Source organism: Ovis canadensis, chromosome 13, assembly GCF_042477335.2.
Source record: "Ovis canadensis isolate MfBH-ARS-UI-01 breed Bighorn chromosome 13, ARS-UI_OviCan_v2, whole genome shotgun sequence".
Classification (NCBI taxonomy): Eukaryota; Metazoa; Chordata; class Mammalia; order Artiodactyla; family Bovidae; genus Ovis; species Ovis canadensis.
Genome location: NC_091257.1, coordinates 76,303,656 through 76,325,112, shown reverse-complemented (window position 1 = coordinate 76,325,112; position 21,457 = coordinate 76,303,656). Strand labels below are relative to the sequence as shown.

General features: G+C 49.1%; 1 protein-coding gene across 5 annotated transcripts in view; it reads left to right on the top strand.

Annotated features, from left to right (window-relative positions):
• The window catches only part of BCL2L1 (BCL2 like 1), a 52,917-nt gene that overhangs the window by 256 nt on the left and 31,204 nt on the right, over positions 1-21,457 (top strand). For 2 of the 5 annotated variants that reach the window (XM_069548270.1, XM_069548271.1), the window contains exon 2: positions 1,396-2,071. In XM_069548270.1, coding sequence (XP_069404371.1) covers positions 1,508-2,071 — 564 coding nt within the window. In that variant the 5' untranslated portion in view covers positions 1,396-1,507. Of the gene's footprint in view, positions 1-6; positions 1,091-1,377; positions 2,072-21,457 lie in introns of those variants that run through there. The other 3 variants (XM_069548268.1, XM_069548269.1, XM_069548272.1) reach the window with 3 other exon arrangements.

Sequence of the window (21,457 nt, the reverse complement as noted above, 5' to 3'; positions counted from 1 at the left end):
GTGCGTGGCAGGCGCTGCGCCCAATGGGAGCCCTCGCCGTTCTGCTTCCGTGCTACCTGAGCTCATTGATTGGCTACGCCGGGGCGGGCCGCCGGGGGCGAGACCCCACCTCCCAGAAAGGTCTAGGGGGCGCCCCTGAGGGAGAGCGGTTGCCTAGCAACGGGGCGGTGGCCAGGCGGGTACCCGGCCTAGCGCGCGGAGGAAGCCGCGAGGCCGCAGCCCACCCACCCCGGCCTCTAGAGAGGTGCAACCCCGGGCCCCTAAGCTCCCGGGGGTGCCAAGAAGCCAGCCTGGGCCTGTCCCCAGGAAAACGTAGTCTCAGCTGTGGGGGGTCTCGAGCAGGCCTCGACCCTTGTCTCTGACCGGTGGAGAGGCTCGGCGCCTCACCCTCGCCCGGTCTTTGTGCAGGGCGCCGGCGGCCATTGTGTCCGTGCGGGGAATGGAGGACGCGGCAATCCCCCACTGCCACCGCCACTACCAGGGCCTTTGGGGAATTCAAAGAAAGCCAGCGGCGTTTCTGGGGGGTCTCCGGCTTTCAGCCTCCCAGAAAGGCCCGGGGATGGCCTTTCCAAACTCAGACCGCAGATCCAAGGCAGTGTTCCCCTCCCTCTGTTTCTCATCGAAACCTTGAGCCCCATCGAGAAGTCCCTTCAAGGTTTCTTCGGAAGCCTCACCCAGGGCTGATACTGAAATAGAAAAAAAAAAAAAAACTAAAGCTCACACCAGCCACCTCCGAGAGAGTTCTCCTAGCTCCCAGTAGGAGGCGGAGAGCCAAGGGGCGTGCAAGAGCGAGGGGGCTGGGCTCCCGGGTGGCAGGAGGCCGCGGTAGCGGCCGCCCTCGATCGGGGCGATGGAGGAGGAAGCAAGCGAGGGGGCCGGTTCTTGAGCTTCGTAATTCCTGTGTCGCCTCCTGAGCTCTCAGTTCGCCGGGTCGCATGATCCCTCCAGCCGGAGCTGCTTTTTTTGCCAGCCGCCGCCGCGAGGCCGGTTGACTTACCGGCATCCCCGCTGCCACCTCCTCTCCCACCTATGATACAAAAGATCTTCCGGGGGCTGCACCTGCCTGCCGTCGCCTGAGACGGATTTGAATGTAGGTGGTGAGGGTTTATGGGGGTGGGGGGCAGACTGCCCATGGGGGTGACTTTTCGAGGAAGACATTTCAGAGAAAAGGGGGTGGCTGGGATAAAAGGGGAGGAAAAAAAGGCCGGTGTGATGATTCAGAGCCCACTGGTGCTTTCAAATTGACTTCATCGAAGTACCTGGGAAGCTAGACCCATATCTTCATAAGAGCGGCAAAGAACCCAGTTCAAGTACCTGGAGTGGGGAATGGGATATTGTAGGTAAATGGCTTGCATATTCATTTTTTCCCCCCTGAAGCTCTTTCTTTCCCTTCAGAACCTTGTCTTGGCTTTGGATCTTCGAAGAGAACCACTAAGCAGAGACCAGACCCAGTGAGTGAGCAGGTGTTTTGGACAATGGACTGGTGGAGCCCATCCTTATTATAAAAATGTCTCAGAGCAACCGGGAGCTGGTGGTTGACTTTCTCTCTTACAAGCTTTCCCAGAAAGGATACAGCTGGAGTCAGTTTAGTGATGTGGAAGAGAACAGAACTGAGGCCCCAGAAGGGACAGAATCAGATATGGAAACCCCCAGTGCCATCAATGGCAACCCATCTTGGCACCTGGCGGATAGCCCTGCGGTGAATGGAGCCACCGGCCACAGCAGAAGCTTGGATGCCCGGGAAGTGATCCCCATGGCAGCGGTGAAGCAAGCCCTGAGGGAGGCAGGCGATGAGTTTGAACTGAGGTACCGACGGGCATTCAGCGACCTGACGTCCCAGCTCCACATCACCCCAGGGACAGCATATCAGAGCTTTGAACAGGTAGTGAATGAACTCTTCCGGGACGGGGTGAACTGGGGTCGCATTGTGGCCTTTTTCTCCTTCGGTGGGGCACTGTGCGTGGAAAGCGTAGACAAGGAGATGCAGGTATTGGTGAGTCGGATCGCAACTTGGATGGCTACTTACCTGAATGACCACCTAGAGCCTTGGATCCAGGAGAACGGCGGCTGGGTAAGAACCACGCCCCTTATGTATTCCTTTTCCTTGGCTTCTGGTCAAATCCCCAACAACCTTTCCCCTGTGTCTGTTGTGCTGGGTGATTATTATTGTTTGTTAAGGAGACATAACTGGCCTCTTTGTATCACAGAGGTTAACTTCTGAAATACAGATGACCTAGTTCTGTGAGGACCAGACATCTTCATTCTGGTCTTCCTCGTGACCCTACTCTGTCATACTTGTGTTCCAGTTTCTCTGCAGAAGATAACATAGCCTGTGTGTTCATTTGGCCCCAAACCTTTGAGAATGCAAAGGTAACAGGTTACCCCTCACCCTGACATAATGGCTCACAACGTTAAGGGGTGATGAGTGGAATGCCTGGAGAAGATAGTGAATATCAGTGACCCACCAGCCCCTTCAGTCTTACTCCCTTGAGCTGTCAATCCTGTCCTGGGCTTCCCTCCTCCAAATCAGGTTCCCCTTATTTCAGAGTTTGCATGGCCTGGCTTTGCATCCCTCTGGATGGCTGAGGATTGTCTGATTTTAGGTTGTAAGCTGCGCCAATGGGCCAGTTGTGTTTGTGCTGTGCCCCATATTTATTGGCTCTAAAGTATGCGACTTTTCTGTGTGGTTGGCCAGTTTGCGGAGCGCTTGCTGTCAGCCCAGGGACTTTGCACCTCACTGCCTGGGTTGGTTGGGGAGCTCCAGCTGTTATGCTTGTCACTTTTCTGCCATGGCCCTGGGGCCTCTTCACTGAGCACTGTTTGCTGGCAATGCAAGAACCTGATCTTTGGGGCTCCTTGGGACATTGAGATTCAGTGACAGACTTCAGAAACAAACTGACACAGATGTGAGTCCCAGCCCTGTCACTTAACTAGGTGTGTGACCTTGGACAGGCCAGTTTACCTTGAGCCTCAGGTTCTTCCACTAAAAAAATGTGGCCAACCCTCTTGCCTTGCAGTCCTTGTAAATCTTGGAGCTGATGTGAGCATAGTGACAGGAAGTTTGCTCTAGTAGTTACTGTCAGATCCAGGTACACCTTCTGAACCTGAGTCGTGCCTCATTCCTTTGCCAGGGAAGAGAATTCCCTTGCCCTGATATCACCAAGTCAGGATGAGCTGGTGTGGAGGGATTCTTTACCTGTGGTCACTGTCAGCAGCTTTTGCTCTCTTGCAGTGAACTCAGTCATATCTCCTCGCTTATCTCCCTGCCTCAGGGAGGTGTAGGGCTTAAGAGAGGTATTCATTCTGTCCTTCAGAAAATTGAGCAGGCTGTGGAAAATAAGTCATCTATTGAAGGAGCTGAGGTGGAAAGGGCCACGCACCATGGACTCAGGAATGTTAAGAATGCAATTATCCAGAGGCTGGGCCTAGGGTGTGGCAGCCACTTCAGTTTACCACTGAGCAAGGGACCTCCAGGTACACCACCCCCTGTCTTATTTCCCATTTCTTTGCAACTTCATCAACTCTTCCCACTGCCAGTTCTTATAAAGAGCAGAGTAGAGGTCAGATGACCGGGGTGGGGCTGGGAAGGTAAAGGTGGAGGGCTTTCTTTGGCTCAGACTGACCCAACTTGAAAGCCTTTCAGTAAATGAACTCCCTGGGGGAATAAATGATTAAATAGTTCCTGTTGGTTTGTGTGATGACCTCTCTTTTTCCCTCCTGCTTTGATTTTCTTTAGGGGCAAATATTTGTTTAACTTACTACAGGAGGGACAGGATTCCAGCGTTTCTGACACACCCTCTGAGGCCTAAGTAGAGACTTGGGCCATTTGCCCCTCACTGTTATCTCTGGCTGGTGGTCCTAATTCCATGTGGGTTGTGGCCAACTGTTAACAAAAGGCAACATGGGAGAGGTTCCTGGCCTGCCAGCCAGTTGTCTAAGAGGGCCACCTGGACCAGAGAGTTGTTAGTCACCCAGTGTTGCATGTGGAAAGAGGTCTTTGACACAGCAACACTGGGCAAGATCATTAGATCACCACTGGATTGACATTCCATCTTCTGCTGTCTCTTTGCCCAACAGCATACCATGTGTTACTTCCTCTTGGTGGACAGAGGGGATGTGTGCAGAAGAGCCAGTTATATCAGAACCGTTTCTGGGCACGTGTTCTTCCCGAGGCCAGGAGATAGAGAACATGTGACACTGGGATCCTTTGGGTAGAAGGTGCCGCCCACTTCCTCTCGGGGACCATTCTGTTTGAGCTGCACACTGGCTGCTGCAGTGGCATCTCATAACCTTCCTGGAGGCTGTGCCTGGGGGATCCATGAATGTAAGAATTACGGACCATTCCACTCGGATATGCTCTAAATTTAGCATCCTGGCAGGAAAGGAAAAGGAAATGTGCTTTTACGGAGTATATCTTATGCGTGAGGCATTGTATTAGGTCTTTTACTTATGCAGCCAAAATTCACTGAGCATCTTCTGTGAAGCAGGCATGTGCTGGGTATTGGCTATAAGCCAGATATGGTACTTTATCTCATGGCAATGACATGCTATTTCAAATACTCCACACAATAACTTTCTAAGATAGGTTTATTCTCAGTTTATATGTGAAGCTCCTGGTAGCTTAAATGATTGGCCCCAAGTATTCCTCAGCCAGTTAAGTGACTGAGTGAGAATTTACCCCAGGTGGGCCTGATTCCAAAGCCTATAATCTCTTCCCCTCCACATCACATTGTCTTAGGAGTAATAATGTGAGCCAGAGACGCTGTTGGGCCAAGCAAAACATGCCTGTGGAGGTGCACTTGAGTCTGTGATGCTGGCCTTGTTCAGGAACTGCAGGAAGAACAGCACCAGTGTTGGCAGTAGCAGGCTGCCAGAGGCATGTATGTAGCTTCTAGATTCTGTCACTGGTAAAACTCAAGTCAGTATCAGGATTTTCCCCAGTGAGAGTGGGCTTCTTGTTAATTTTTTGTTAAAACCTTCTCTGGCTCTCCCGGCAGGTAAGAATTGTGTGCATAAAGGGAGAAGATGGCCTGCTCCAGGTGTGTCTACTTGATTGTGGGGGATGCCCCAAGGACTGGCGTTCCTCATCTATACAGCCACACCACTGCCTGCCTAGAGTCCCCTGGCAGGATGCTGAACCTGTTTGTCTCTCTTGTCCATTCATCCCTCCCACCTGTAAAATGAACTAATGATAGCCACCTGCCATAGCTTGACTCTAGTAAATGATGTAGAACAAAGGCTCTCCTGGGCCTTAATTGTATGGTGGAGGCACTTCTTTTAATGAGTGGGCTACCTGCCTCCAAAAACTGAACTTTGCCCCCAGAGTTTCTTGAGACACAAAGCCAGCCCTTGAGAGATACTCCACCAGAATAGTAGAGGCTGAATGTTTCGGGGGCTTTCCAGTGGGAATGTGGACAGTTAGGTGGGAGGACCCAGGTGGGCCAGGCCATTTTGGGATCACTGTCCCTGGGAAACCCCTTAGCTTGATGGAAACACCGTTGTTGAACAATTTTGGGGGGGTGGGGGGAAGAGAACATCATTTGGCCTTTCCCCAGGCTGCATGGCTCTATGGTCTTCTAGTTTCTGTAGGTTTCTTCTTGACTGTTCTGTCTTCATTGGCACTGATGTATGCTTTGCTGAAGCACCTCAGCGACCTTTGCAGATCTCAGCAGCTGTTGGCAATTTTGCGGTTTTCTTGGGGAAACCCCATTAGAAACCCCAAACGTGGAAATTTTTAGTAATCTCATTCAGGTCCCAAAGTGAGGTAGAAGTGTCTCAGGGGCTCCCCGTCAAAACACCCGGTTCTTCTGGAGGTACATTTGAAGTTGCCGTTAAAACTCCATCACCATCATAGGGTTTTCCAGGCTTCCTAGGATTGATTTCCGCAGTAGCCCCACAGAGCCCTTCAGCTTCTGGTAGAAAATCACCCCAGGTTTTTTTCAGGGGCCTTCAATGGAACCTGCAGGGTTTTCTTGGTTTTTGTGTGGGCTACTGGAAGGCGCAGTTATTAGTTGTCCCTTCCCCAGCAGGTATCTGTCCTGAGGCTACAGGCTTGAGCATCCTTCCTGGTTTTTTCTGGTGCCCTCAGCCTTCCATCACAGGGCTTGCTTTCAGTAGCCATGATTTTGTCTGGGTTTACCATGGATAGATTTAGGGGTAATTCCCAGTGAGCTGTTCTTCTACGGAAACATAATCTCCTACTGCCTTAATTAGCAGGGCTCTGTCCCCACCCCCAATCTCCAGCCTGATTCCGTGGAGTCCTCCCCAAGGACTCCCTCTTTTCTTTGAAGGAGGCAGTCTGCTCCTGGATCCGCTTCTCTTCTGTCTCCCTGGCCGACAGTCTGTTCCCAGTTGGCAGATCTGAGTCAGACAGTCCCAGTGGGTTTTTTTGTTTAGCCTGGGGACAAGAAGACCCAGGAGACCATGATCACTGATTTCAAATATCTGGAGGAAGAGGGGCTAAGCTGTTTTTATTAGTATATTATAGGAGAACTTGGATGGGTTAATCACATTGATAGAGTTTAAATTAGTATAAAGACATTTCTAACACTACCATGCCTCTATTAGGTTTAGGAGTTTCCTGAGAGTAGAGTTCCACGTCTTGTCAATACTTGTTTAATTGGCATGGAGCAGAGGCCTTAGGCATAGCAGGTATGTAATGAAAGAGAAGCCCACTACATTTCTGAAACAGACACTTATCAAACCAGAATAATAGTAATAGGAATTGCCCTTTATCTAATTATTCATGCATTGATTCAGATAGCATTAATTGAGCTCCTATTGTGTGTCAGGCTGCCCTAGGCACTCGTGGTACAGCATTAAATAAAATTACGTTTCTATGTCGGGAGCTCATATTCTAATGGGGAGAAACAGACAACATGTAATTGTTATTGTTTAGTCTCTAAGCTGTGTCCAACTCTTTGCGACTCCGTGGACTGTAACCCTCCAGGCTCCCCTGTCCATGGGATTTCCCAGGCAAAAATACTGGAGTGGGTTGCCATTTCCTTCTCCAGGGTGTCTTCCTAACCCAGGGATCCAACCCAGATCCCCTGCATTGGCAGGCAGATTCTTTACTTCTCAGCTACCTGGGAAGCCGCAATTATATACATAGGTAACATATATCAGTTGAGACTAAGTGCTATGAAGAAAATAAAGTACATTGAGGTACAAGGCATGCCTAGCAAAGGAGATAAGGCTGCAGTTTTAAAAGAGTGCCTAGGGAAGGCATCACTGAAAGGTAATATTTGAACCAAGACTTGAAGAAGGTAAGTTGGTGGTTGATGTGGGTACCTTTAGAGAATGTGTTATAAGCAGAGGGAGTGTGCTGGCCAGGCTCAGGGATGAAAGAGAAGGCCAGTGCAGCTGGAGAGGATATAGCAAGAGGGCGAGTGGTCAGAGGTGAGGGGAGAGTGGGTGGAATTGAGGGGGCAGAGTAGCCAGGGCCCAATCTCATAGCGTATTACAGGCTGTGATGAGAGCTCGACTTTCGTTGACTGAGAGGCTAGGAAAAGATAGGAGCAGAGATGAGTTCCACAAGTTCTGAATTCCACAGGGGAGCCCAGCGAAGATGCTGGCGCAGCAAAGTGAGAAAGAAGAGTGGCTTGAATCAGGAGATAGAGGTGGAAATGGTGAAAAGGGTCTAAGGAACAGGACCAGACTCACATGGCGCACTGATGGGTCCGACCACCTTGAAAGCCACATTTTTCAGCCACTTAGCTTAGCAATCAGAGAATCAGGTTTAAGTATGCTAGATATTCTTTGGAGATAGTCTCTTCAAATATGGTATCCTGAATGGTCCTTCCCTCTAGCACTCTTGCTTCTGAATAATTGCATCGTGTCTGGATTGAGGTCCCAAATCACCTGTGTCTAGCTCTGTGACCTTGGGCAAGCTTCTTGAACTCTCTGGGCCTTAGGGCAGGTATTACCTGCTTCACAAAGACCTAACGAGATCTGCCTGAGATGCATAGAGTCTGGCAGTAGTTGGTATCGTAATTCTGACCATCTTTGCACAGAGCTCATGTCAGAGACCTGTTCACAGAATCTACAGTAGCTGTTCTCCCTTGTTTGGACTCCACAGTGACCTTCTGGCACACACTTAGGGCAGGCAGGCAGGCCTGGCAGTGTTCCTGTTCTGCCAGGAGCTCTGTAGTGCTCCTTTGCCATGTTAGTCAAATGCTGGCCTTTGTTAGGATCCCAGTTCTGGTCTCAAATCTGCCTCAGCTCACCGTTTCACCTCGGCCACATCACTTCTAGGCACCCCCGTCTATAAGATGGAGGTTTGAAGTTGAGTCTAGGAATCCCGCTTCTCAGTGGCCCTAGGCCTTGTGGTGGGTTCCACCATTGTGGCATATTTCATGATAGTTACGCTGTAGGATGGCTCTTTCCAGGGATCGAACCCATGGCCCCTGCAGTGGAAGCTCGGGGTCCTAACCACTGGACTGCCAGTAATTCCCCCCACCTTGCTTTTTTGATGCTTATAACCAACAACCCGGGAGGTGAGCAGAGGGAAATCAGGCTAAGAAAGATGAAGTGACCTGCCCATCTGGAGGAAGATGCAGGGTTTGGGCTTTCAGATCTAGATTTGACCACTTGTGTGCTGCGTGACCTAGGGCAAGTCTTTTACCTTGTAAATGGCTGTAATAATGGTGCCTTGTTCTGAAGAGTCAATGAGTTAATTCCTGTCGTGTGGCTCTGCTTAGTGACGGTTAGTATCAGCAGTCACATCCTAGGGTTCCTTCAGTCACATCACCTGGCTTCCCATTTATTACATACTGATTTTCGTAAATAAGGAAGAAACTGCCTTTGGGACCTTCTGCTACATGGTTTCACCCCTGATGAGACTCAAGCCAAGCCAGAGCTTTGAGACTGGCTCTACGCTACAGGACTTTTTGGTCAGACTCCAGAGCTCCCCTCGGAACTAGAGGTTTTTTTCTCCCTCTTCAGGAAATGCCATTGCAGTGACTTCCATGGACTGCTTCCTGTCCCAGCCCTGCAGCCGGATTCTTGCTGGCTTGAGTGTGGAAATTGGAAAGTAATATTCCTAGGCTCTCCCCATGCACAGACTCCTTTTTTGCCCATGTCTCTCCCTTTCCTCTTGTCAGTTAGTTTCTTTGTTCCCTCCCCTTTGACCCTTCACCTGTCTTCTCTCTCTAGCTCATGATCATCCCTTTTGGATTTAGAAAATGCATTTCCACTGAGTTCTGTCACACCTTTCCACCCACCCTACAAGGGAGGTTGTCCAAACTCCTGGATTCTCTCCTGGCTCCACACTAACTAGCAGTTTTAGTCTTGGACTTCCCCTAGAAGGACATGAAACCTGTCGCTTGCGGTGCCCTATGTCATCCATTAACCCTCAGGGGTCCCCACCCCACCCCCTGCACAGGCCTGGGACTCCTCAGAGTTTTGGCACGTAGAAATCCTACCTCTTAGAGACGATTGATAGAGGGTCGAGTGGAGCCTGCCACCCCCTCCCCGTGGTCACCTTTCAGGAGGAAGCTAAAAGATTGAAAACCTTGTTGGACAATCATCTGAGGAATGGGAGCTAGCCTGGGAGGGAATTGGAACGCACTCAACTATGCCTCAGATCCTTTGTTCCGCTCTTGAAAGGGAAACATTCCCCTCCCTCCTCCCTGGCCACACACACGTGCCTTTGTTCCCCCGAGTCAGGCGGGGCCGGGAACACTGTGTCCTTCCAAGGAGCCTGACTGGCCTCCCCAGAGGCTGGCCTCTTGGTCAGCAGGACTGAAGTTTTTGCTCAGGAACCCTCAGCCTCATGTCCTTTCTATAGAAGAGTCTTTCTGCCAGAGGCTGAGAACTTGCCTACAAACAGCTGCCCAGGGACTTCCCTGGAACTCTTCCACAGGATGCCCGTGTCCCAGGATTATACGGTCCCTCCCTCTTATTCCACTTGGTGATTAATATTATTGTTAATGTTACTATTAATAGCACCTAACATTTATCAAGTGCTTATTGTATGCCAGGCATTGTTCACAGTGCTTTACACGTATTAATTTATTCTATTCGTAGACAATATTCTGAAGTTGTTGCTATTATTATCCCTGTTTTTCAAACCAGGCAACTGAGGTACAAAGATGTTAAGCAGCTTATGCGGGTAGCACGGTTAGTAAGTGGCAGAGCCTGTGAGGGTAACTTCCAAGCTCCCCCTTTTAAACACTACACTGCACCCCCTTCCCCAAGTGCGTCTGAATGGTTGTTGGCATTAATCCAGCGCTTACTATGTGGCAGGGCTTTCCCCAGCTTCATTTTTGTGTTACTGTCCAACAACCTCAGCATTACTGGACAATGAGATTTGGGGGGACTCAGCTAGTAAGAAGCAGAGTTAAGATTTGAAACCACGTCTGTCTTACTCCAAGCCTGCGTTCTTTATCTCTGCTGCTGCTGCTGCTAAGTCACTTCAGTCGTGTCTGACTCTGTGTGACCCCATAGACGGAAGCCCACCAGAATCCCCCGTCCCTGGGATTCTCCAGGCAAGAACACTGGAGTGGGTTGCCATTTCCTTCTCCAATGCATGAAAGTGAAAAGTGAAAGTGAAGTCGCTCAGTCGTGTCCGACTCTTCGCGACCCCATGAACTGCAGCCTACCAGGCTCCTCCGCCCATGGGATTTTCCAGGCAAGAGTACTGGAGTGGGGTGCCATTGCCTTCTCCGGTTCTTTACCTCTAAACCGTCTTAAAAATCCTTCAAGGTAGGTGGTGTCATCTTCATGGTAGAGTTGAGAAGACTGAGTCTCAGAGAAAAGTGGCATGCTTGGAGCCTCACAGACTAGTACCAGGACGACCCGGGATTCAAACCTGAGGTGCTTGTCTTCATGACACTGTACTGCCTTAGTGGTCTGTAGCATGATGATAACTGTTTTTATGTGCATGATAACACTTTATAATTTACATCTTTATACACATCATTTCATAATGAAGTGAGTGATGTGGGTGTGTTCAGTCCCATTTCAGGGAGGAAACTACGGCAAGGGTCTTATCCCACAGTAAATGGCTTAGAATTCTTTTAACTCACTCTTAGCGATGTTGCTTTTAGAAAGTCTGGATTCATTGCTCAGAGCTGTCCTGAGTTTTGTTTCATTTGTTAAATCAGCAAATACTGGTGCCTGCTTTATTTGTGCTGAGTGCTGGGGATGCTGTGGGTACTGCAGTGAGGGGGCCTGGGTGCCCTTCCTCAATGATCTGTTTCCATGCCCCACACCTTGGGCCATGCTGGTATTCTTCTGCCATCTGAGTCAGGCTGTGTGCAGCGCCCAGCCATTCCCTTAGCTCCCAGACACACCAGGCAAGGCTCGTTACAGGATGTATTAATCACTTTCTACAAAACCTTAGATAAAACTCTGCACTCAGATTTGAAGCGTAGCTTAATTTCTCATTGGTGATGCTGCTGCACTACGCGAATCAGCTTTCAGCCTCATCCACATGTCTGAGAGAATAGTACCAGCCCCGCAGAGTAAGCAAAGCTCGAGTGAGAAAGTGAAACGCAAGTGTTCCTTAGTAATAACGACAGATGCTGTGTGTTGAGTGCTTGCTCTGTGCCAGGTGCTATGTTTATGTCCCTGACATAATCATCCTCTTTGGTCCTCACAAGTGCTTTGGCGTGAAGATGGAGAATTCAGAGCTTCAAGAGGCTCTATAACATGTCCAAAGTGACACACCTTGTAAGAGGCAGAGCTGGGTCTTGCACTCAGCTGTATCTGATACCAAAGCCTACCCTCAAACCACAGCGTCATTGTTTCTTTGCAGGCCCAGACTGGCTTATTTCACCCCGAGTACCTGGCACAGGGCCTAGGGTTGGGCACAGGCTCGGCCAGGATTTGCTCAATGAACATGAAGGGTTGTTATTATTAGATGCAGGTTAGGCTACGAACGGAGAAGGCAGTGGCAACCCACTCCAGTACTCTTGCCTGGAAAATCCCATGGACGAAGGAGCCTGGTAGGCTGCAGTCCATGGGGTCGCTAGGAGTCAGACACGACTGAGCAGCTTCACTTTCCCTTTTCATTTTCATGCATTGGAGAGGGAAATGGCAACCCACTCCAGTGTTCTTGCCTGGAGAATCCCAGGGACGGGGGAGCCTGGTGGGCTTCTGTCTGTGGGGTCGCACAGAGTCGGACACGACTGAAGCGACTTAGCAGCAGCAGCAACAGTCATCCCTTAATGAAGATAGCATTGGTGATCGTTTTTGTTTAGGCTTGTGTGGATCACTGTTTCCCTAGATCTGATCAGGGCTGTCTTAGCATTTAGGTCTCAACTCAAATATCACCTCTCCAGAGGCCACCTGTGTTTACCTCCTTACTGTCTCTCCTTTTGTAAAACCTAAGCTATCAGAGTGCAGAGTTTTGTCTCATGTTTCCTTCATCCCCAGCATCTCTCGTAATGCTTGGCACAAGGGATCCGCTCAGCAAATTCTTACTGAAGGAGTGAGTGACTCTAGCTCACCTAGCACGGTGCCCGAATGCAGTATGCTCAGTTAGGCGTCATTACTACCTCCGAGGAAGATGTGGAGGAGCATGAAGGCTTACAGTAGGTGAAAAGAATGTGGCAAGGGCAGCTTTGGTAGGTAAGAGCAGTCCAGACAGAGCTGGAGGCTGACATGTGTAGGAAGCATTTGGGCCACAGTGAGGGGGCAGACCGGCAGAAGAGGGTCTGGGTTGTCCTAAAGCTGGTCAGGGAGAAGGGAATGGTGACTGATGGTGGGGGCCTGTGGACAGAGGGACGGGATAGTTGGCAGTAGAGGTGGGCCAGCTGGGGAGAGGCCCAGCACCAGAGTGATGCAGCCAGGTCCCTAGTCATCACTGGAACAAGATCCCTTGCCATCCAGGGCTCAGCAGACAGAGCTGCAGGGAGAGAAAAAGCCAGAGGCACCTGCGACCTGTGGATCAGGTAGGCAGTGCTGGTTGTTATTTTGGGGCTCTGGGCCAGGTGCAGATTCAAAGGCTTGATTGAAGCTTTTTGGCAACTCTGGTCTTAGGTAAACATCACCTGTCTTCTGCCACCTGTGGCAGCAATGCCAGGAACCCTGGGCAGGCCCAAAGGGGCCCAGCTTTCTTACTGCCCTTGTGGCATAAGCAATCCCCCCCAGGAGAGGCCACTCCTTCCCTGCCCCATAGCTTCCTTTCCGAAGGGCTCAGGTAGCAATAAGGTACCTCCTGTCCAAGAGGCCCCTGTGGTTCCGGCCCCTGGAAGGCAGGGGTGGGGCATTGGGAGCCGTTGACAGCTGGGCCCAGCTGGGGGGAGGGGTCAGTTTGGGAGCAGGTGCAGATTTCAGGGAGGGCGGGGCCTGAAGGGAAGTAGGGATCTTGGTAGGCTGCAAAATTTCCCTCCCATCCCCCACCTCCCAGTCACAGCTGGCTTCTCCAGGAACCTGATGACCTAGTTACAATGCTTAGAAATTGTTAGCTTAGCTTGCAGTTCAGAGCTGTGCCAGTCTCTCCTCTCTGAGGCTTCTTGGGTCCAAAAGGTACCCTGGCATTTCCCCTGAGGGGTGTCCATGTGCAAGACATGCACCATATCTTGTGTGCAGACTTCTTGTCCAAGAGAGGAAAGAACCAGTCAGGCCTCTTCCCAGGTGGGCCTCACCCCTCCCCAAGCCAGGGGAAAGACTCCCCTGCCCCTTCCTCCCCACCACCTATGCTTCTGTCTCTCTCTGAGGGGTTAGTGGGTGGCAAATGAAGGTCACAGACTTCTTCCCTGGAGGTTCAACAGAGACTCTTGTTGCCCTAGGGATAGCTTGGGCATACCTAACCGTTGCCTCCTTACCTTTCCTCCTCGTGCTGATGTTCAGACCTGATAAAAGAGGGTGAGAAAGAATCTGTTGGGGGTTCTTGAGGCCCCAGCCCTTCTAGAAGCAGCTGCTCTTGGTATTCTTGACGTTTGCCTTTCCAGTGCTTCCCTAGGAGAAATTCTATCCCTGTTAAGAGCCAGATACAACATTTGACAAACCAGTGCTGCATCCTACTTGCTCTATAGTTAGTTACCCTTGGACAAATTACTTAATCTCTCTCAGCCTTAGTTTTTTCAGCTAAAATAATGCAGTACTTTTCTTGAAAGACTCTTTTGATCATGAAAGTATGTGATAAGATACATGGAGCACTTAGCATGGAGCCTAGCAAGCGTAGTTAACTCAGTATGACAGCTACTATTACAGCTGTTACTAGCAGATTGCCATCACAGGTGATCAAAAAGTTGTGATTACGATTGGAGCTACTCTCCAAAAGCAAACTTTTAGGCTAACAGAGTGTGTGGATACGCTTTGAACCAAGAGCTTGGAGATTTTAAGGTTCCTGAAGCTGGGGACTGCAGCTCCTAACCTTATCCCTCATATCCTCCACAAGGGCCCCTAGTCATGCTGTGTGTGCACTCTGGGGGTTTGGCCAGTGTTGCTGACTGGGCATTTGGTAATGGGGCTTATTTTCTTCGATCTTTGCCAAGTATCTCCAGGAAGGCAGGGATCTCCTCCTCTGCTTTATCTGCTGCTCTGTCCCTAGATCCTGCCACAGAACCTGAAACATAGGAGACAGGCATCTGTTGACTGAGGCAAGACTTAATGAGTTGAATATTTAAAGAGCATAGGAGCATGCCTAGCACACAGTAGGTGCCTGACTTGCGTCTGAATGATTAAACAGTGTTGTGGGGACTCTGGCATTTTCCAGAGTGGCCTCACTCCTTGTTTGCTGTGTGGTTGTAAGCCTGTTGCCTCATCTGCTAGAGAAAGATAACAGCCACCCTGCCTCACTCTCATGCTAGCTGAGAGGCCCAAGGAGATGATAGATGAAAAAGCACTTTGAGAACTATAAATGTTTGGTCTTGTTGCTGCTCCTTCCTTGACTGAGGTCAAACCATGACTGTCATTCATTCATTCACTCAACCACCAAGCACTTTTTGGATGGAAGCAATATCCTAGCTGTTTGGCTTATCTAGCTTCATGAATTTGGACAAGTTACTTTACTTCTTTAAGCTTGGACATCTATAAAGTAGAATTAATAATCATTTCACAGGATTGTTGGGAGAAAGATTAAGCCAGGTACTCTGAGCTGACTGAGGGTGGAAACCACATCCCATTCACCGCCATCAGCTACTGCCAGGCTGAGTGTTTAGTGTCCAAGTCGATGAACATTCCCAATGATAAACGGTGTATGTAGAGTGCCCTGGCACAGAGCCTGGTGTGGAGTAAAAGCTCCCCAAATACAGGCTCTTTCCTTTTCCTCTCACTGTGAAGTTTGGTCATCCATTGAGTCAGCCATTGGTTGCCTTCTGCAGTCTACCTACCCAGCAAGGCCAGACCTCTGAGTAATACTCAAATGGGAATGACTACTAACTCCTCACCCCTGGATGTCCTCACCCACCTTGGCCAGACTGCTGAGTGGGAACTCTGACTGGCCAGGATCAGTACTGCTTAAATATAAAACTGGGAGGCACCAGTGGGCCTCACCCCACGCTCACCTCTGATTCAAAACAAGAACAACCACCTCTTGTTCTACCCACTCCCTGTCTGCTACTCAGTGAGAAAAAATTTCCCTTTACTCACAACACCCACATTCATATGGAACCCTAGGGATTACCATATCAAGGAAGTCCCCAGGGAGTCACTGAGAAATGGCCCTTCAGGGCAGGGTCCCCTGGGACTGAGTCCAGCAGCAGGTGCAGGCAGGAGGCCCCAGGCTGGTGGCTAAGTGATGAAACTGAGACAAGTAGGGCCAGACAAGAAGTCAGCCCAGAGGAAACTGCCTGCCTGTCCATGCAGGTGTCCAGGCACCTGGGAGCAGTTTCTGGGTGTGATTTAGTGGTGGAAGATAAGGTTCCAAATTAGTACCCCAAGCTTCAGTATGGAGAACCCATACAACTCCAGAGCAAAGTCTACACTTGGCCCCCAGGTCAGTGTCCTTTGAGCCCTTCTCAAACCCCTTCAAGGTGAAAGAAGTGCTTCTGCTGGGCATCACAGCACCTCCTGCTGGAAGATCTTCAGGAACGATGGAATGGTAACCAGAGACCTCTGCTATGTTTGGGGCACGGTACTGTGCTGGGGGCTTTTGAAGAGAGTGAGATCATTTCATTCTTGGAAGTATGGGCTCTAGAGTGGGACAGAGGCTGAGTTTGAATCTGGCTTCTTCAGATAACCAGCTGTTTGATTTTGGACTCATTCTTCTTTCTGAGCCTCAGTTCCCCTGTCTCAACAATGGAGACGATAATACCTGATTTGTAGGGTTTTTGTAGGATGAAATGAGATCCTACATGTTGAGCTGGGCACAGATGTTATAGTAATTTTAATAATGAAAAAGTGAAAGTCGCTCAGTAGTGTCTGACTCTCTGGGACCCCGTGGACTGTAGCCCTCCAGGCGCCTCTGGCTATGGAATTCTCTAGGCAAGAATACTGGAGTGAATAGCCATTCTCTTCTCCAGGGCATCTTCCCAACCCAATGATCAAACCCAGGTCTCCTGCATTGCAGGCAGTTTCTTTACCATCTGAGCCACCAGGGAAGCCCAATTTTAATAATAGCTAACATTTACAGAGCACTTATCCTTAAGTGTTTCATATGTATTCATTGAATTCTCAAACAATACCATTGAAGTAGGCATTCTTACTATAATTCTCATTTTACAGAAGAGAAGAGTGAGACATGGGGAAGTTGAGGGGTTTGTAGAAAGATGCTAGGTTGGTAAGTGGTGATTGGAACTTCCGTCTGGCTCCAGAGCCCAGTGTTTTACTTCTGGATAAAGAGGGCCTCATCAGTGTTGCTGCTGTTAATGTTGTATCCAGCATTGTAGCTGTCTGTGGTTTTTGGTCCATCTGCTGAATTCTGAACTCAGTGAAGGCAAGAAACTCATCTTAATCACCTTGTATCCCCAGAGACCCAACATAGTACTCATAATACTCATTAATATTTGCCTAATGGCTGGGAATATTCTCTTTCATCATTAATCAATCAGTAGCTCTTTATCGACCATTTCCTGTAGGCTAGATTTGAGCTAAATCCTGGGAGGAATGCAAAGTACAATTCTGGCCTCTGTAAACGGAAGATTGGGTGTAGGGGGGTGGAGAGAGCATTCCACAGTACTGTGTCATTGGGCAGAAACTTCCACACAGGAGGCAGAAACAATACAGGTGGCTTGTCGATGCTGTTTTCCAAGCTGGGATTCCCACCCCTCCCGATTGGGCCACTCCCTCCATCTTCGGAACAAGGTGACACATATTCTTTGCTTCTGCCCCAGGGCTGAAACTGCTCCTTCTTTGTTGAGGAGAATCAGGCAACCAATTCAAGGGAGCCTAGAATGACAGGGGAATCAGATATTAGAGCTAAAAGAGTACCTTAAAAAAAGCATTTCTTCCCAAACACTGCAGGCAGAATGGTCTTTTGGAAACCAAATTCAGATCTTGTCACATTCTTGCTTACAACCCTCCACCCACTTGGAATAAAACCAGAGTCCTTACTGAGGCCTTCCCAAGGCCTGCACGGTCTGATACTGGCTGCCTCTCCATCCTCTGCCACGTCTTTTCCCTCTCTGCACTCCTCGCTTAAGGGCTCCTGCTGTTCCAGGCTTACCTGTCCCTGCTGGAGGGTCTTTGTAGTTGTGAGTGCCTTGCCCTTGGTGTTTGCCTTGCTAGTTCTTTCAGTTGACTCAGCTCACAGGTCACCTCCTCCAAGCGGTTCTCTTTGACCTTTGATCTAAAGTAGCCAAGCTATTGTACTACTTAGTTACTCTCTAGTCTCTTACCTTCTTGTATTTCTATCACAACACCAACCTCTATCTGAAATTTTCTTTTTGTTTACTTGATTTTTTGTCACCCTTCTACTAGACTATAAGCCCCATGAACACAAGGACTTTAGTTTGGTCATCATTTTATCTCTAGTACCTAGAACTGTTCCTTATAGGTAGTAAGCATTCAGCGAATGATTTTGGAAAAAGTGATTGAACAAATGAACAAACCTAAGACATTGTTTTTATTTTACACATGAGAAAACTGAGTCAGCCCAGAGAAAAGAAGCTAGTAAGAATTGTGAGGTTCTTTCAGCTTAACCTTTTGAATGCTCGCTAAGTGCCAAGCCCTCTACTTGGTAATTCATACATTACTTTTGTCACTGATCTGTGTCACAGTGGCATGTTGGGGATGTTGTTTTTGTGTACCATTGTAGCATTTAAAAGAGAAATGGACCAAGTCATATTTTATTAGAGCCTTACTCTGTTTTACAAAAAGTTGGAAACTTAGTTGGCAACTTAGGAAAATTCATATGATCAAAAGGATAAAATAGTGAGCGGAGTCAGGGGAAAGGAAAGTATGGGTAAGGTAAGGGCCAGGACTAAGCTTAGTTCACAGAAGCAGAGACCACTAAGTCCTTGGAACTGAGCAGAGTTTTTCTATCCTTCTTTATGATTGGTAAGTAAATTTTGCCCAGACTTGTGAAAACGATGGTATATTTAAAAAATCCTGTCATGTGCATGACCTTGGGATCATCCCAGACTCCACCTGATTGTCCGGGGTGTATTGGCTCCCTCAGTCCTGGGCTGAGGTGGCATGATGGTCTCTTCCACTTCCTTCACCAGAGGGCCCGGCCAGCAGGGAGGAGCCTGGCCCACTCCCCAGGCCTTGCTGGACCCAGCCAGCTTTGTTTCAGAAAGAGGCTTTTCCCCAGATTTATTAATTGAGATATCACCATTTGAAGAGCCAGTTCTGCCCTTGAAGTACTTCCAGTTGAATTAGAAAAGATGTTATGAACATGACAGAGATCTTGAGAAAACCAATAATAAATGCTAAACGCCAACTAAGAGCAATACTTCACAGAAGAGGTGAGTTTTGTGCAGGGACTTACTGCAGAGACAGGGGAAAAAGGGGCTGGTGCTCCATATGACCTCAGTTGTGCAAATTGGGATGGACTCTCAAGGAGGGAGAGACCCATACGGGTGGCAGTCTGTTTTGGAGTGTGTCTGGAAGGGTCGCTTATTAGGTAATAAGGACTGAAAGATCAACTGAAGCCAGACTTGCAGGAGAGTCTGAGGCCCTCCTCAGCAGTCCTGGTATCCCAATATATGAGTTATTGCCAGGTATGGATGCCCATCCTGGCCACCTGTTGGTCCACTCACTGATTCCCAGGTAGCAACGCCAGCATCTGGAATGAGAGCCAGGGCCTGACAGCAGAGGAGTAAGTGTGGGGTCCTTGTCAGTTTAGCCCTTGGCCATTGCAGGTGCATTCATTCATTTGTTGATTCAGCAGATCTTTATTGAGCACCAGTACATGCCAGACCTGTGCTAAGGGCCAAGGATGCTGTGATGAACAGGACAGTCAAGGACACTGCTTTCACAGAACTACTATATTAGCTGGGAAGCCAGCTACCCCAAGAAACAAATAAGATGATTTCAGGTGAAAATGAGACTGAGGAATGCAGTCTCAGGGAATCTAGGGAAGCAACATTAGATGAGGAGGTCAAGAAGGCCTCTCTGAGAAGGTAACTTTTGACCGGAGTGTAGATGAAGGAGAAAGCCAGCCTGAGAAGATCTGAAGCAAAGATGTTTGCAAACAGAAAAGCAAGGCAGGTTAAACTTGGCTCATCCAGGCTTTGGGCCCATGCCTATATTTGGCTGTCACACTAGTGGGCCCAGTGTGGGCATTGGTTTCCCTTTGTGGTATTGGTATGTCACTCCGACCCAAAGGGAGTAATGGCGACCACCACTTACTGAGCACCTTTCCCCAATCAGACACTGATGAAGTTCCATGCCTAGGGTCCTGCAGCTTGGACATGGTGGAACCTGGGTTCAGCTCCAGCATGGTCTGGCTCCAAATCCAGACTTCTTTCCAGGGCTCCACCCTCGAATAAGTGAAGCATTGTTAGTTCGGGATGTGCAGAAAGCTGCTGAGCAAAAGGAGAGTTAAGGCAGTATCCTGGCATGACGGTCTTGAAGGACACCTACTATCCTGTCATCTGTGAGGACTCTTTTTGCTCAACTGCAGGAGGATGCCTCCAGAGCCTGGGGTTACTGTTGGCCTTTGCCAGAGGCATGTTCGGGCTTAGCCAGCTGAGTAGCCTCCAGTTTCCTGCTTTTACCATCTCAGCTGCTGGTCAGGAGGTTTGGGAAGGTGACATCATCTAGCTGAATCAGCTGCTGCTTCTAGACACATTAAAGGGAACTGAAAGTCATTGCCCCTTCCTTCCCACTCCGCAAGTCTCTTCAGAACAAGACTGGGGTACGGACATTCCACCTGTCTGCAGGGTGTTAGCTGAAACAGTGCTCCCCATAAAGAGTTGGAAGGTGCATTTTTCCGGACAAAAGTGTCCTCAAGGCTCCTCAAGCTAAAGGAGCTGTGCCATCGAGGTGTAGGATTCATAGGAGGGCCCCTCTCCTCCATCTTCATTTAGCCCTGTGACTTTGACAAGAACTCCTGATCCTTCTCCTCTCCTTTGCCCAAGTCCAAGGCTCAGGTCCAGTGCTGTAGGATGGGCAAATAAATGTTATTTGTGGACTTTGACCTTAAGGCATTTAACATCAGGTCAAGGGGACAAAAGACAGCTGATACTTTAGAGCAGAGCATCCACCATACTATGATCTGTTGGGTATCTTCCATTGACCCAGTGACTGAAAAGGAAGAAAATAGAGAAAAAGAAAAATAACAAAAAGATGGCTCAGTGGCAGGTGAGTAGGACAGTAAGCTTACTTGTTCTGTGACTTTTGCCTCTCTCAGCTTCACTGTCCTCATGTGTAAAGTGGAAGCTACCAGGGTATGTGACTCCTTTGATCGTTGGAATATTACATAAAACCGGTACAGCGTTCAGCAGTGCATTTAGCGCCCAGTGAATGGTAGCCCTGTAGACGAGTCCTCAAAAGAAGGCCATTGAGCAAGTTTGGGAACTGGGCTTTGGAGTCTGGCTAGGCTATGGATGGATGCTAGCTGGAAGCAGACTGCTGTAAAATCTTGACAGGTGACTTCACCTCTTCGTGCCTTCGTTTTCTTCTCTGTAAAACTTGGGTATTTCTAGAACCTGCTTTACTAGGACTGTTGGGGGGTTAATGAGGCGCTTTATGCATAAGGTAAATTGCCGAGGAAGTCCCCAGTGTGTGTGGTCACTGTTTCTCATTTGGCAGGAGAACTTAGCCTGGTTAAAGGCTGGCAGTGGGAGGTGAGAGGGCAGAGCTATTGCTCATTCCCTCTCCCACCTGGACAGCTCTACAGCCGCCTCCCTGCTTCTGCCCTGTGTTTCCCCCACCCCCTCAACCATCTATTATCCAAATAGCAGCCATGATCCTTCTAAAGTAGAGATCAGATCCTGTCATTCTTCAGTTCAGAATCCTCCATTCTGAACTGATGAGTGACTCTTCATTCATGAGAATAAAAACCACCGTGTATATAGTGCAGGGACAGTCCCCTAGACGCATTCCTAATCAGAAGTAGCTCTTTTCCAGCTCTGTGTCCCAGTGTGTATGTGCATGTGTGCAGGCGCAAGTAGATGACACA